This window comes from Stigmatopora argus, chromosome 7 (genome assembly GCF_051989625.1).
Source record: "Stigmatopora argus isolate UIUO_Sarg chromosome 7, RoL_Sarg_1.0, whole genome shotgun sequence".
NCBI lineage: Eukaryota > Metazoa > Chordata > Actinopteri > Syngnathiformes > Syngnathidae > Stigmatopora > Stigmatopora argus.
Genome location: NC_135393.1, coordinates 12,783,500 through 12,798,033, shown reverse-complemented (window position 1 = coordinate 12,798,033; position 14,534 = coordinate 12,783,500). Strand labels below are relative to the sequence as shown.

The 14,534-nt window shown below is 38.9% G+C and overlaps 1 protein-coding gene across 4 annotated transcripts in view; it reads left to right on the top strand.

The window, feature by feature from the left end:
- The first annotated feature begins 119 nt into the window (after positions 1-119).
- The window catches only part of lcor (ligand dependent nuclear receptor corepressor), a 45,106-nt gene continuing 30,691 nt past the window's right edge, over positions 120-14,534 (top strand). For 2 of the 4 annotated variants that reach the window (XR_013301006.1, XM_077605018.1), the window contains exons 1-3: positions 930-1,178; positions 1,259-1,370; positions 2,613-2,786. Coding sequence is in view for 3 of the 4 variants with exons in the window: in XM_077605018.1 (XP_077461144.1) it covers positions 2,690-2,786 (97 nt within the window). In the remaining variant the exon portion in view is untranslated. Of the gene's footprint in view, positions 292-929; positions 1,179-1,258; positions 1,371-2,612; positions 2,787-14,534 lie in introns of those variants that run through there. The other 2 variants (XM_077605019.1, XM_077605020.1) reach the window with 2 other exon arrangements.

Genomic DNA, 14,534 nt, shown 5'->3' with positions numbered 1-14,534 from the left:
CAACGCAACGCCAAGGTGCGAAGTCGCCATTGGTCTATTCATCGCTACTCCAATTCAAGCTGGGATCTCATTGGCTACATGTTCCCAAGCCCGATATACAGAGGCGCCGACATTTTTGTCGAGGGCAACGGGTTCAACGACTTAATTAGCCGGAGTGCACTTCTCTATAAGACGTTTGCCCTTGCTGCTTTTTATGTGCCGCAGGATTACAAAAGGGCGACGAGCTTTCCCCCCTTTTAATGACTCTCTGCCATTTCGCTTTTCAATTTGGTGATTAGGCCCATGTTTTTGGTGAGTTTTATGGAACTTGATTTACGTGCACTAGGACGAGAGGGCGGCTTCAATGAGCATAGGGCAGGATGGCGTTCAGTTTCAAAATAACTGCCTGATGGCTCTTTTCAATTCACTAAAAAGCTGACGAGGATTAAAAAAATACGACAAGGTGACCCAAATTAAAACACACGTTGATTTCCTGGGGATTCATTAAGGCAAGGTACTAATAATAATATCCCCCAGCACTCAAAATGCAGCACGTGCCGGGAAAGCCAGTGATGGAAAATATTGATTATGTCGATGTTCTGATACAGATTTTTGAGGGTTTCAATATAAATCAGATCTGATATCTAACTTATTTTAGACAATAATAATAATGCGATTAGTAGTAGTCATAATCAACGTCCCCTCTAAGATGCGCAATTGCGCACTGGTCGCACAATAATACACTGTCAGCGCACAAGAAAACCTATGTAGCGCAGTGTACGCACTGCGAATATATTAGATCTATATATAACTTTTTTCTGTATGATTTTATTGTGTAATTCATTGAGTGACCGGTGTCCAACCAGCCAATCATTGGATACGATGCGTTCACGCCACCCAGCCAATCACGGCATTGACACTACTTGCGCATGAGGCTAGAGCTAACTCAGCTAACGTGAATGTGAAACGTGGACTCCTCAAACCAGCATTAAAAACAACTGTGCATCTTTTACATTGGGATCGCTGTCGGAGTATGTGCAAATAGAAGAACAAGCGTTGAAACCGGTAGACATCTTTTGTTTTTCGATTGAGAAAGGTATTTTCTGCAAATCGTGCAGGGAAGGTCAAGTTGTGAGCGAGTTTTACCTGATGGTAAAATATGGACAAAATGAACGCCAGACTTCATCAAGACAAATAAGGTAAGTCCGATTTTTGCAAATTCTAGTTCTATTTATTAAGATGTGTGATATGTATTGGTATTAATAATTAAATGTTATAGGTAGATCATTGATGGGTAGTAAAAATACACCTGTTGATGGCAGCTGTGATACTGGTGTTTGGCCATAGCGAGTACTTCAGATGTTGCTTACACTGGTCCTCAGTGAGCTCAGGTAGGTTGTCTCTATGTTCTTATGAAAAATTTGAACACTTGTCATAATGCGGTATTGTGCATCCCTTTTTTTGGTTTACAAAATTGATTTATAACAGCATGTTCTTCAAAAAGATTATGAAAATACTCTAAATAATAAATATCGGTATGGATGTCTGATTGGTTAGCGCGTTTGTTTCACAGTTCTGATATCGAGAAGTTTTCTTACAAGCGCTATTCACAGAAGGAAAGTCCCTAGTTTGCTTTCATTAGTCATGATGCAATTTTTTTGGTGTGGTTCGACATACCGATGAACAGGGAAACAGCATTCACCAATACACCCACATGGACGTACAAAAACACAGGGTTTCAATACACAGACAGGGATTGATGACAATCACAAACACCTCGGTCACACAAGGAAGACATACCCATCACTTTACTCTTTTAAGGGAATGTGACATCACCAATTTGTGGCCCAGCATGCACAAAACAGCGCTTTTAGTCATTTTGTAACGAGGGCATATATGTACAGTGTTGCCACTGTCTTTCCATACAATTTGAATAATTTATTCAACAACACAAATAAATACAGCAAATCTAACAATAATTGAATTGAATTGAATGCATTTATTGTTAATATACAAGGATAATGAGAGTTAAAGCAAGTGCACAAATAACAACAAACAAACAGACAAATAAATAATAATAAAAAAATACATAAATGGATAGATAAATAAAAAAACATTAAATAAATAGATTAAATAAACACATTAAATAAATACATGAAATAAATACATTAAATAAAAATAATAAATAATAAACAAATTAAAAAAAAAAAAAGGAAGTGTAGATGTTATGTCATTAAGGCACCTTTAAAACCCAATATTAGGACATCCTTTCCAACCATGATGGTAAGAACCCAAAACAACCCCCCTTTGTAAGCAAGCCGCTGCTTATTTACATGCGCTTCTAGGCAAGCTAACAACGTTCCTTGTCTCTATGCCTTAAATCCAGTGACCTTTGACATACATCGGCCCCTCTAAAGCAGGCCACATTTGGCGTTCATACACAACATTAAAAAAAGAGACAAATATCCCCTAGGACGACCAATGGCTGCAGAGATGCTTGAAGGGAGGGGTGAACGATGGGGAAGGAGGGGGTCTTTTCTGCTGGCTGGGTGGGACGAGAGAGCGTTAGAGAGAGAGAGATAGAAAGGGGGGATGCTGCAGTCGCGGCCACTCATAATTTTACTCCCACCCAGGTTTGGAAGAGTGAGCCAGCGAGGGTGACGCGCGCACCCAGCAGTATGTGCGCGCCCACGGGAGGGGCCGACAGAAAATGGCGAGCCTGTGCAAGCGGCAGCAATGCACACTAGAGAGGCGCGGCTTTCGGCAGGAGCTCGACTCGTGGAGGCACAAACTCATTCACTGTGTAGGTAAGCTCCCTTGGAATTGCGTGCGTGTGCGTGTGTGCGCGTGCGCGTGTGGGGAAGCGACTGCGTGGACTTTATTTCAGTTACAGTTTATTTCGCGACGCGCTCGTGAAGTGGACGCTCGAGAACTGAAGCAGGTATTATTGTTATTGTTGTTGTTGTTGACGTTGACGTGTCCCCCCCCATACTCTAAATGCGGTTGGTTCATTCCCTGGCTTGTTTGTGAATTATTGTGATTTATTTTTTTTATTCTAAAGGGTTTCTTTCCCGAGCTGTTTATTTATCGAAAGCGTCACGTGCTGCTCCAGAGCCGCGCCTCGGCCAATCAGCGTAGCCCGCGTGCCCGCGCACCGGTCAGATTTTTTGGTAAAGGGAGGTGGACGTGCGCGCTCCCGATCTCCAAACATGACCCCCCCCGCCCCCCTCCTTTCCACCTCCTCTACTCGCTTCATAATGGGATTTGGGGAGCGCGCATAGCTGCATTGGGAATGTCAGTGGAGATTATTAGGACCAGTTTGAAATGTGTATTTCTTCTTGTTGTTGTATTCTTTGTTTGTGTTTATTTTGGAGGAGCAGCGCCTTCCACCCCCAAACCGCCTTTCGGTCCTTCTTCCGCACCCTCTGTGTCCATTTGGTGTATTTCATTAGCTGGCGTTTTAATCCGGTTACATCCAGCCGTCCTGATGTTATGTCAAGATTATCGTCCACTCTGCCAGTGATCTCACGACCTCGCCAGCCTAATCCGCCTTTTACGGCGTCCCCGGAGCGGGAGGAGCGAAGTACGGGCAGGCAGTAGCGGTGGGAATGGCTGTTTTCCCCATTTTTATTAATTTTTTTGGGGGGGTGGGGGTCAGCAGTGTCCAGATGTTGCGCATTGAACCATCACCTATTTACGTATCGCTCAGTTTTTTCTTGTCAAAAGATTTTAGTATAACCAAAACTCATAGGAGAAGGAGTGGGGATGGTTTCCATCAAGTGTCACTTAATTTCACATAAATGTACACTTCATTAAATGTATTCAGTCCATTTAATGCATGGTTATAGACAGTATTAGTTTACGATATTAAGCGCTTAACTTAAATTGGATGAAAAATATGTTCTTTCAATATTCTGCATGAATTTGCATTTATTATTTCGGGTGTATGAGTTATAGTTATGCCAGTTTTGGTTTAAGATTGGCTTTTATTGTGTGTTCATTACTGAGATATGCTTTGCTCTTTATATATACTAACTATTCACTACATCTATGGAGTCCTATCAATGGCTGTGCAAAGTCAATGTACTCTATCTAGCCTCTTTAGATGGCATGTAAATGAGCTGTTACAATCTAATTGATGAAGCTATCCATCTAGTATAAGGCTCCAGACTAACTTTAAAAAAAATAAATATTTATGAGGAGAATAGTAGCTCCTTAACTGACATTTTACAGGCGCCAGTGGAACATTTAGGGCTGCACAATGTAAATTGACTCGGGGGTTAAAGTTTACATTTGCATTCAAATCTTATCCATCTAACAAATGACCCACTTCCTATTATATGTCTCACTTTGAAACATGTTTCACTGAGATAAAAAGTGCTATCTTTTGGGATTCACAGTTAATAGCAGGTATTACTATAATTCTTTTATTTCTCGATGTCTCTGCTTCGTTTCTTCCTTTTAGTCTCTGCTGCAGCGGCAGCTATTAAGTTTTTAAAAATGTGTTTGTCTTGTTTGTGGGTTTGAAGCTAATTAGTGGCCAATTTGCACGGCTTGTCTTTTGTATTGGAGTGATGAGTGATGTGTTTATTGGGGAAGCATGGTGGATGAGTAGATAGCACTTGCAGTTCACATTTTGATTCTGATTGTTTAATCCTAAACTTCGGTCGTCCTGTTTTCTCCGGGTAGTCCAGTTTTTGCCCACATCCCAGAAACTGCATGCGATTGAATAGTCTGAATTCTCAATAGTGAGTGAGTATGAAAGGTTGTTTGTTTATCGATATATGCCCTCCCTTTGGTTGGCACCACCTCCTGCTCAAAAGTTGTTTGGGTTAGGCTCTAGCACCCCGTGACTCGTCTGAGGTTAAGTGGTATAGAAGTGGAAGAATCAATGAACTGTTTTTTTTCTTTTTTTCTATGTGATTTGATGGTTAGGGCTAGAATTTAGCAAGCAAACTCAGATTTGATTAGTGAACATTTCCACGATTGCCAAACAGAAAAATGCTACGTTTGTTTGTATATCATCTCTTAGTGTCTCTCATACTCTCAGCTTGTCCGCCACTTTCTTATCTGTTTGCTTCTTTTGGAAATGAAAACGTTTGAGGTAGATGCATTAGTGTAGTGTCTGTATATCGTTGCACTGACTTGATCGTTAGGTGTACAAACTTCCACCCACCCACTTATACAAACACAAACACACCCCAACACATGGAACGTGTGTTTGGAGGGGAGCCAAACAAGCGGCTACACCAGGGGTGCTCAATACGTAGATCGCGATCTATTAGTAGATCACAAAGGTACTACTGGTAGATCACATGACAGTAAGATTTGATCCAATGATTGGATTTGTAGTAACATTTTATATGGGACTTGAGCTGGGAAACAGCGCCATCACGCGTCCAAGCACGATTACTGCCTGCCTACACTATCACTAGGTTTATCAGCATAGATAACTGCTGAGCTTTGTCAGTGGTCCGGAAAAAAAGGGTAGATCGCGCAAAGTAGGCTCCTTAAAAAGTTGATCTTTGAGCAAAAAAAGTTTAAGCACCCCTGGGCTACCCGATAGCAAGCAGTTACATGCTATATATTTCAGCAACACGCTTATTTATTGCCTATTTATTTACGTCTAAAATGTCTTTTGCTGTGTCTGTATTCTCACCCTATTGCTACTGTGACAGTGAAATTTCCCGGATACGGGATGAATAAAGTTATTTAATTTATCTAATGAGTACCAACAGGACGGAGTGTATGCAAGTTGCAACAGAAATAGACTTACAATGTTTTCCAGATATTCAATCAACAAGCTACGTGCTAGTGAGAAGTGTCATGGCCACCTGGCTTGGTCGCATCTCGAAATTTTGATCGTATCTAGGGCAAATTATTCGATCGAAATTTTCATCGTACCTCGAGCTTGTCGTAGGTAGAGCTGATCGTAGGTCGAGGTACCACTGTATTTGCCGTACAATAACTAGCCGCTAGATACTCATTTAAGACTGATTGCGATTGAACGGCTATTTGTTGCAATCTTGGGCACATAGGGAAAACCAACTGTGCACGAGCTGCCCTAAAAGACTAAGCTACTAAATGCTATACAGGTTTTGTTTATTCCAAGTATAACTCGAATTGTGTGCTTAATGTACTCCATCCCAACCGCAGTCTGTGTAAGTCTTCCTTTATGTTTGCTGCTTTTTGTATTGCTAGTTACATGACCCCACGCGTGGGTTTGATTGGGTTAGTCTTTGGACATCGACACCATGTGAGCTCATGCGAAATTGGTAGTATTATCCAAACACACACATGCAACACACACAAAATGTTGACTTGGACCCGCCTGCCTTTTGGTAAATTCCTTTTTAGAATAAAGGGCTTGTATGGAAGGTCATATTCGAGCTGCTTTTGATTGTTGTCATGAAGTGTGTGTGTGCGTGTATCCGTGTGTCTGTGGGTCTAAAAACCAGTTTGAGACATGTCGTACGATCCAGAGCGTGTGTTTTCTTTCTTGGAGGCTGAAGGTCAGTGGCTGGTGGATTGTGACGAGAAGAAGGATTTGTCAAAGAATGTTTGCAATGTGGATGTTCTTGTTTCCACAAAGTTCTGTTGTTTTTGCTCTTCAGATTGAAATATAAAAAACAGCATTATCTATTGTAAGGACAGTCCAGGTGTGTTTTTTGGGCTTTGAGAGGAAAAAAAAACAAAAACTCTTCAGGTATTTTGTAACCAATTTGCACACACCATAGGTACACCACTTCACTATTTTGTATGTCCGGAGCTTGTTTATTCTTTCCAGGGCTTGGCTTAGGCTTTTTTGTAAGTTGAATAACGAGTTAGTTGTATGGCAGTTGGCACTCATGTTTTTTTAGTTACAAATACGGCTTATATGCGAGAAAATACGGTAGGTGATAATTTAAGGATTTCCTACTGGTGTCTTTAAAGGTAACCACAAAAATAATCAATACGACAAAGGGGGAATCCTGATTTTGTTGAATCATAGTCCCTTAACCACGGTTGCTGGGGGGTTTGATTGGTCAAGGTCAATACCCATTTGATACTTTTAATATGAAAACCTGAATGCATATCTAAATGCTCACTTCTGTAAATGTGCATTTTCAACAAGGCATGAACTGCTAAATATTTATTTACTGAAGTCCAAGTTTAAGCCCTGTCCTAAGTGAAATGAGAGGGGCTGAAATGTAACAGATTTCAACATTTTCCAGGTAAAAATAGTCTTAAAACGATTAACCAATCTAAAAATTATCTATAAATATATATCATAAACAATTATTGTTCAATGAATATCTCTCGTTGATGGGCTAATTTACAGTACAGTGCAGGGAGTTTATTGACATGCAAATTAAAAGTTACAAGCTCGATAATAGGAACACTTTACATGCCTACAATTCTCTGACCATAAGAAACGTCACACTTTTTACATTTAAATAAAAAATAAAATTTAACCTCCCGTTTTTTCCGTGGCTCTTCCACCTTCTCGTCCTCCTAGTTCATGGCAAAGTGTAGTGAAAATTGACCGTTAATGAAATTACAGGCGGCGTCACCCGGACGTCCGCGAGCAATTAATGAATATTAAGAGGCAGCGCGTTCTGCACTAACGAGGCAATAATGACAATAATGGAGATGAGGGGGCAGCTGAGTTGGCAGCAGTTAAAGGGACAGGGCCTGAGAGTCGCCTTTGACTGCCGCTAACCAGGAATTTAAAAAAAGGATCACAAATCTTTTTCCTCCTTTTTTCATGTTTAATTTGTTTTTACCTGTTTTTTTTAACTGGTAATTTTAAAGAATTTGCAGTGAATGTATCAGAAACTAGTGTGTAGTTACTCATTCACAGTTGAACTCAATATTTTTTTACTTTATTTTCATCCTTAAGAAGAACAAAAAAAAGAATAAAGTACCATATTTTCTCGCATATAAGCCGCACCCTCAAAATTGCCTTAAAATAGTTGAATTTTACAATTTCTCGCGCATAAGTCGGCCCCTGATTCACAGTTTTCACCCCCATATTCATGTTTTTAATAGGTAGTACAAATGTCTTACTCTGAAGGGGAAATCTTAAGAAAAATCATCGCACGTGGTATTTCTGAGATATTGTATGAATCAAAAGCACATTATTAGGGTCAATATCATACGGAAGTTAATAATTCATCCAGTAATGGTTGTTTTCTTACTGCAAAACAGAAAATAACCAACAAATAGTGAATGTAAATTTTACTGACATCTACTGGTGAAAAAGAGTATAGCAACGATGTAAGTCTTGTGCGCATATAAGCCGTACCCTTGATTCAGTCATAAATTTTTTGAGTTACAAATACGGCTTATATGCGAGAAAATACGGTGAGAATTTAAGGATTTCCTACTGGTGTCTTTAAAGATTCAAAAACATGCTTTGCTGTTACCCCGCCCCCTCTCAATTGTTCATATCTACACTTAATTAAAAACCATGGCAACGACCTCAGTTGGGTGCTAATGGAAATGTATGGGGGCTGTGAGTCAATCAATGAGGAACCTCCGTAAGGAGCTAGAGCTATTTTTATTAGATTGATTTCACAAATCATAATACTAGTCTTGATTGGAAAGCACAGTAGATATATTTTTCACAAGAATATGGAATATGTCTGACCAGTGATATCGAACAATGGTGTTTTAAAAAAAATATTGGGCCGATAGAATAACAGCTAAAAAGGTAAATAAGAAAACTTGATTATGCTTCAGTATTATTTAAATACTTTAGTATTTAACCTTTCAGAATATTGGCAAAAAAAGATTAAATTAAATCCATATCTGACCTACAGTGCATCTCATTATGGTTGCAGTACAAATTAACATATAATAGTCATCTTTTATGTATTTGTGAAAATGCAACAGATACCATGATCTACATTACCTAATTTTGTGTTAATTTTCTGACTGACTTCAGTCTGAACATGGCTGAAATTTCCTTTTGTAGCGCACTTTTGCAATGTCACTGTGCATCTATTTATCTCCATGGGACAAATTGCAAAGGCGTTTTGAAAAAACAAATCCCAGAGGTAGAATTTTTGTGGACAGAGACGAGCGCTCAGCCTGCCACTAATGTGATTACACCTCTAAAGAGCTTGTTAGCGAGCAAGCTTCACTTCCTCTCATGTGTCCGTGACTTCCAACAGTGTGAGACGTCTTGCCTCTCTCGTGGATCTCTTTCACGCGTTCACGTTGAAACATCAAACAACTCCTAATGACAGCAAAGCAGAGGAATCGGTTAATTATTCACAATTTTCACTTACACATGGTTTAACCAAGATAATCAGCGCCGTCAAAAATAAAACACATTTTTCCGTGCGTTCGCAGTATAGAACAATCACTGCTTCTACATACGAAAATTTCAGGTGAAAATTACAGTTCCAATATACCAAAACAAGATCCAAGTTACGAAATCCCCCAAAACGTCAATACATTTCCTATATTCGTCATTTTATTTTGAAATTGTCGCCGTAGCATTGCGTCCTGCTTGAGAATCTCCCTATACCTCGCTGGCGTCCTATTGGCTGGTTTCCAACAACAACTCCATATTTTTTTTCTTTTAATTCAAGAAACTTTGGTCTTTATTTATCTGACCTGATTCAAAATTATCAGATGACATGTGACTTTGCCTGTTCAGTCCATCAGGAGAGAATCTCACTTGAATCATTTCAAGGCAAAATTACTCGATTTGGTTCACTACAAGCTGTGAGTGTGTTCGGTTACGGCGACCGCCGCATGAAGGCTGAGTGAGCTTAAGGCTCCCTGTCTCTCTTTACTGTCACCATCACTTAGGAATCAAGCCCACCCAAGTGTGTACACACTGATACATATGTACGCACACACACACACTGGATACGCACGCGTATACATGCACGTGCAGGGAGCGAAGGTCGACATTGGCCATCAGTAGAAATGTCACTAGAGTTTGCAATCTTCCTCTCGGCTTTTTATTTTTTTCATTAGCCAAGGTTCTTTCTCCTACGCTAACCTTAGCAAAGAGCTTAGTTTACGCACAAGACAATTTAGAGAATGGCGTGCCTTTCAGATTGCTCGAAAACGTTAATGTTTGTCTTAAATTGCGGGACAAACGAGATGACCAAAATGGACTAATGATAAATGTCAGTTAAATGAGCTAATTGCTACTTTCAACCAACAAGAACCAAAAGCAAACTTTTACCAATTTCGTCATACGCAGCTGGGTATGATGACAATTAGGCTTCTGTCAAATCAATGATGATGACAAAGCCTATGTCTTATTATTATTATTATTATTTAACGGCAGGTTGGCCATGAGTTTCGGCCTGAACTTAACTAGTTTTAATTTCTATGGAACAAAAATGTGACTGAAGATTAAGTGTTTGACAAGTGATAATGATTGTTGACTGTACCTAGAATTGAAAGAACATTTTATTTAAACATCTAAAACAGGACATTGTTTTTGATTTCATTATACATACATGAAAATAAATGATTATTCAGTTACTGGTTTGGTCTGACATGTCAGAAAATGGTCGAAATGTTGATGACTGTGTTTATCTTTGGATAAACAGATAATCAGATTTTGACTTCTGAGTTCACCGATGGCTTTACATGATGAATTCTCCTTTCATAGACCAAATGAATATTTGCACCTCTTAAAATAGATACTCTCATAAAACAATGGCAAAAAACCTGACATTTTAAAACTAAGATCTTCAAATTTTGTTTGACTTTGTGCATGTGTGTTTGCATATCTCGGTGTGTTTGCATCTGCAGACAACCTTGATATTTAATCCACGCGTGGGCATGGTTGTCTTGCTTATAGGAATCAAATGTGGCACTTTTTATTTTTAACACGAACGTGTCCTCCGGCGTCTAATGTCAGCGCTTCACTGTGTATTAATTTGTGTGCTCAAGCTCACTGTGTAGATGACCAAATGGCGATGACTAAGTAGACTTAGGCTTGCAGGAGGAGGAGAATATTTCCTCAGGGGTCTTCAAATCCGCTGACACGACAATGGATTTAGTGTGCGACATGTACGGCAACCTTCAAATTCCTCAGAATCTTCAGAAGAGGGATTGTATTGACTGTCAAATTAGCCAGTTTAATCAATTTTGGAGTTTTTTTTAATGGGCAGACATCTAGGTCAATCGCTGTAAATATGGCTTGGCCAATGAGTTAAAGCATTAAGAAAGTGGTTTTTTTTTGGGAGCTGTAAGAATTATCGTTCTGGAAAGTCCTCACCAAGGCCTTTAATTGGATTTACTACTCGATGGAGTTTGTTTCTAACAAAGTAGAAGACCACATCAGTTTTTAGGTTGTGTTTGTGTTGATTACATAATGTACTGTAAATCATTTCACACAGTATGAAGAAACGCTGTCAAGTTATCATTCACAGGTAGTCTTTTAATTGGATTTCCAAGGTTGGATCGGAGGTAATAACATTTATGGAAATCTCTGATCATGGATTTTTAATTAGATGTATGAATCAGTATTATTTGTTGCAGATTTACAGAAGTTATGTCTTGTTGTTGTGTTTGAAAAGCTCTCTTTAGCCGGGATTTTATTGAACTAAAATAACCATAGAAATTGTTGATTTGGGAAAGCAAGGTTTTCATTTAATTTAGGTGTGCACAAACTAGGAGTAACTATAGTAACTATAGCATCAGCATTGGCCTTGAGGAGCAGGAGGTTGTTGGTATTGATTTTGTTTTGAGGAAAAAAAATACTGTGCATTCCTCTTTCCATCCATTGGAAAGCCAAGATGGTAGGTTAAGACCTCATTAAATGGAGGTATGTTGACAACATCAAGGTTTTTTTTAATTAAATATATACCTCTGTGTGATTTTTGTGAAATATTTTGCCAGAATTAATGTGTGAGTTGATTGAAAATTCCAAATGGTGAAAAGACTCCTTTTAGGGGCTTAATATCCCTTTTTTTGCTGCTAATTTATGTATGAAATTAGGAGAATCAATTGCCCCACAGCTGTTCCTCCAAAACAAGTCACAGAATGTTTGTCATGTTCAAGGTCCAGCATGTCTTTCTTCATGAACGATGATCTATGAACATCAGCATATTTTATGCGCTCTCCGCTAAATTAACACACACAACCACAACAATGGCCGCCCTGTGTGGCTTTTTGCAATCACGTTATACGCCGTAGCCACAAGGACGACCTCGTGAATCACATCAAATAGTTTAAAAACCAAAATGCAACCCCTTCACAACAAGATGCTAACCTTTAACCCATGTTTAAATTCTAAACTTACACCTTAATGCTTGCCAAAGTGCCTCTTTATATTGCAATATCAGAGTGTGGTATGCAAAATCCACACAGGTGGACTTCTAAACATGGACATTCTAAAAATGAACAAGAGGAAACCTCCCAAAAATACATATAATCATGCAAAAACATATGTTAAAGCACAACAATGCGATCCCCAAAACACCTGCTGAAGCACACTAAACTCATTTTAAAATCTATAAAACTAGAAAAAAACTAATACAGAAAAAAATGAGAATAATTAACCTGTAGAACTACATATGTTTTCAGCAAAACGTGCTAAATGCAAGTCTAGAAAACCTACATAATGACAAAAAAAGCTCAAACGAGCTAGTAAAACAAAGATTCCTTAAAACACCTGCAAAACAGACATTATCACAAATAAACTCTTGTATGATTAAAATAGGGGCCATCATTTGTTTGACATCCACAGTTTCTCACTTTAAAATTGGACTTAACAATTTTTTTTGCGCAGAGGTGTGTCTCGCGCTATCAAACACACACTTTGGACCCAACACCTTTGGACCAACACTACAAACATTTACGCATAGGTGTGTGTGTTAGTGTGTGTGTGTGGCACTGCCAATGAAGGGAACATTCATTTTGGATTATGGCTAATATGTAATATTCATGCATGCAGCCTCCTCTGCTCCTCCTGTGTGTCAATATTATTAGACTGGAAAGACCTTCCCCCACTTCTACAAGCATGTGCGCTTCATCTCACACACAGGCAACAACCCGCGCGCCCCCCCCACACAGCAGCAAATTAGGAGTAGAGCAGACCTTTGATTTTGAAAAAGGGAAATATTTATGACCAGTTGTTAAAGCTCCCCCCTTGTGTGTGTATATATGTATATATATGTATATGTGTGGGTATATATATATATATATATATATATATATATATATATATGCATACATATATACACACATATATATATATACACACTTATAAATACATATATACACACACATACATATATATATATATATATATATATATATATATATATATATATATACATATTATACATATGTATATATCATGTGTATATATATATATACACATATATACATATATTTATATACACATCCATTGATTCGTTCATTTTCTGAACCACTTATCCAAAGGTCGAGGGGGGGTTGCTGTAGCCTATCCTAGCTAACTATGGCCACCAGGTTTCCAGCCAATCGCAGGGCACCAAGAGACAACCATTCATGCTCCCACTCTTACGTAGGGGCTATTTCGAGTGTTCAACCGGAGGACCCTGGAAAAACACATGCAAGCCCGGGGTGAACATGCAAACTTCACACAGTGATGACCAACCTTGGATCAATGTGTATATTTATAAATGTGTATAAAGGGCTAAATGGTGTATCCAATGAAGTTTGCATTAGCTTTCAGAAAGGCTCATCACGTTCTTGTATGCATATTTTATTTTTGTCCGTTTCCACGTTGCCATCTGGACACTGTGAAGCTTCCTGCCCATGGCCATACCTACATTATTTTTGTATGTGGGGGGTGGGTCAGTGTCGTAGCTTGACGTAGGGGTTTTTCCTAGCGCATTTGCAAATAGGTCAGAGTTCACTTGGTTAATGTCCAAATGAGACCAAGACATCCGCCAAGAAGACAAAGAAGAATAAGATTGCGAGCTTCTTTGTCCTTTGCCTGCAGCCCTGCTTCATGTGAACATCATATGATAACCAAAGATCCCCCCCCCCCCCCCCCCCCACACACACACACAAACACAAACACACACACACACAAACACAAACACCAGTCCGAAATATGTCTTTGATTTAGCAGCTCGGGGCCCCCTGACCTCATTAGTGCATCCTCATTTCAGACAATCCTCACAGCTGCTGACAGCGGCCAGTACAAAAAAAACTTTCGAGTAAAACACATCACAAAAATAACATGGAAGACCTTCATTTGAAACATACACAAATACATCATTAAACATGTATAAAACAAGCCAAACAGAAAGATTTGTGGATTTAAAAAACACTATATATACAAATATATACAAGCAACACCTTAAAAACGCTTGAAAACAAACATTCAGATAAACAAACAAATGTTGACTGTCCCCATAGAGAAATTATTTAAAAAAAAAATCAAATATTGTAAAGGCAAAAATATACAGAACCCAGAAAAATAATACCCAAAGATGTATTGAAAAACACAATGCAGGCACAGGCAGAAAATGCAAACTCCACATAGGAAAAGTCGGAACCCACCAGGGATTGAACCCTGATCTTAAAACGGTGAAGCAACA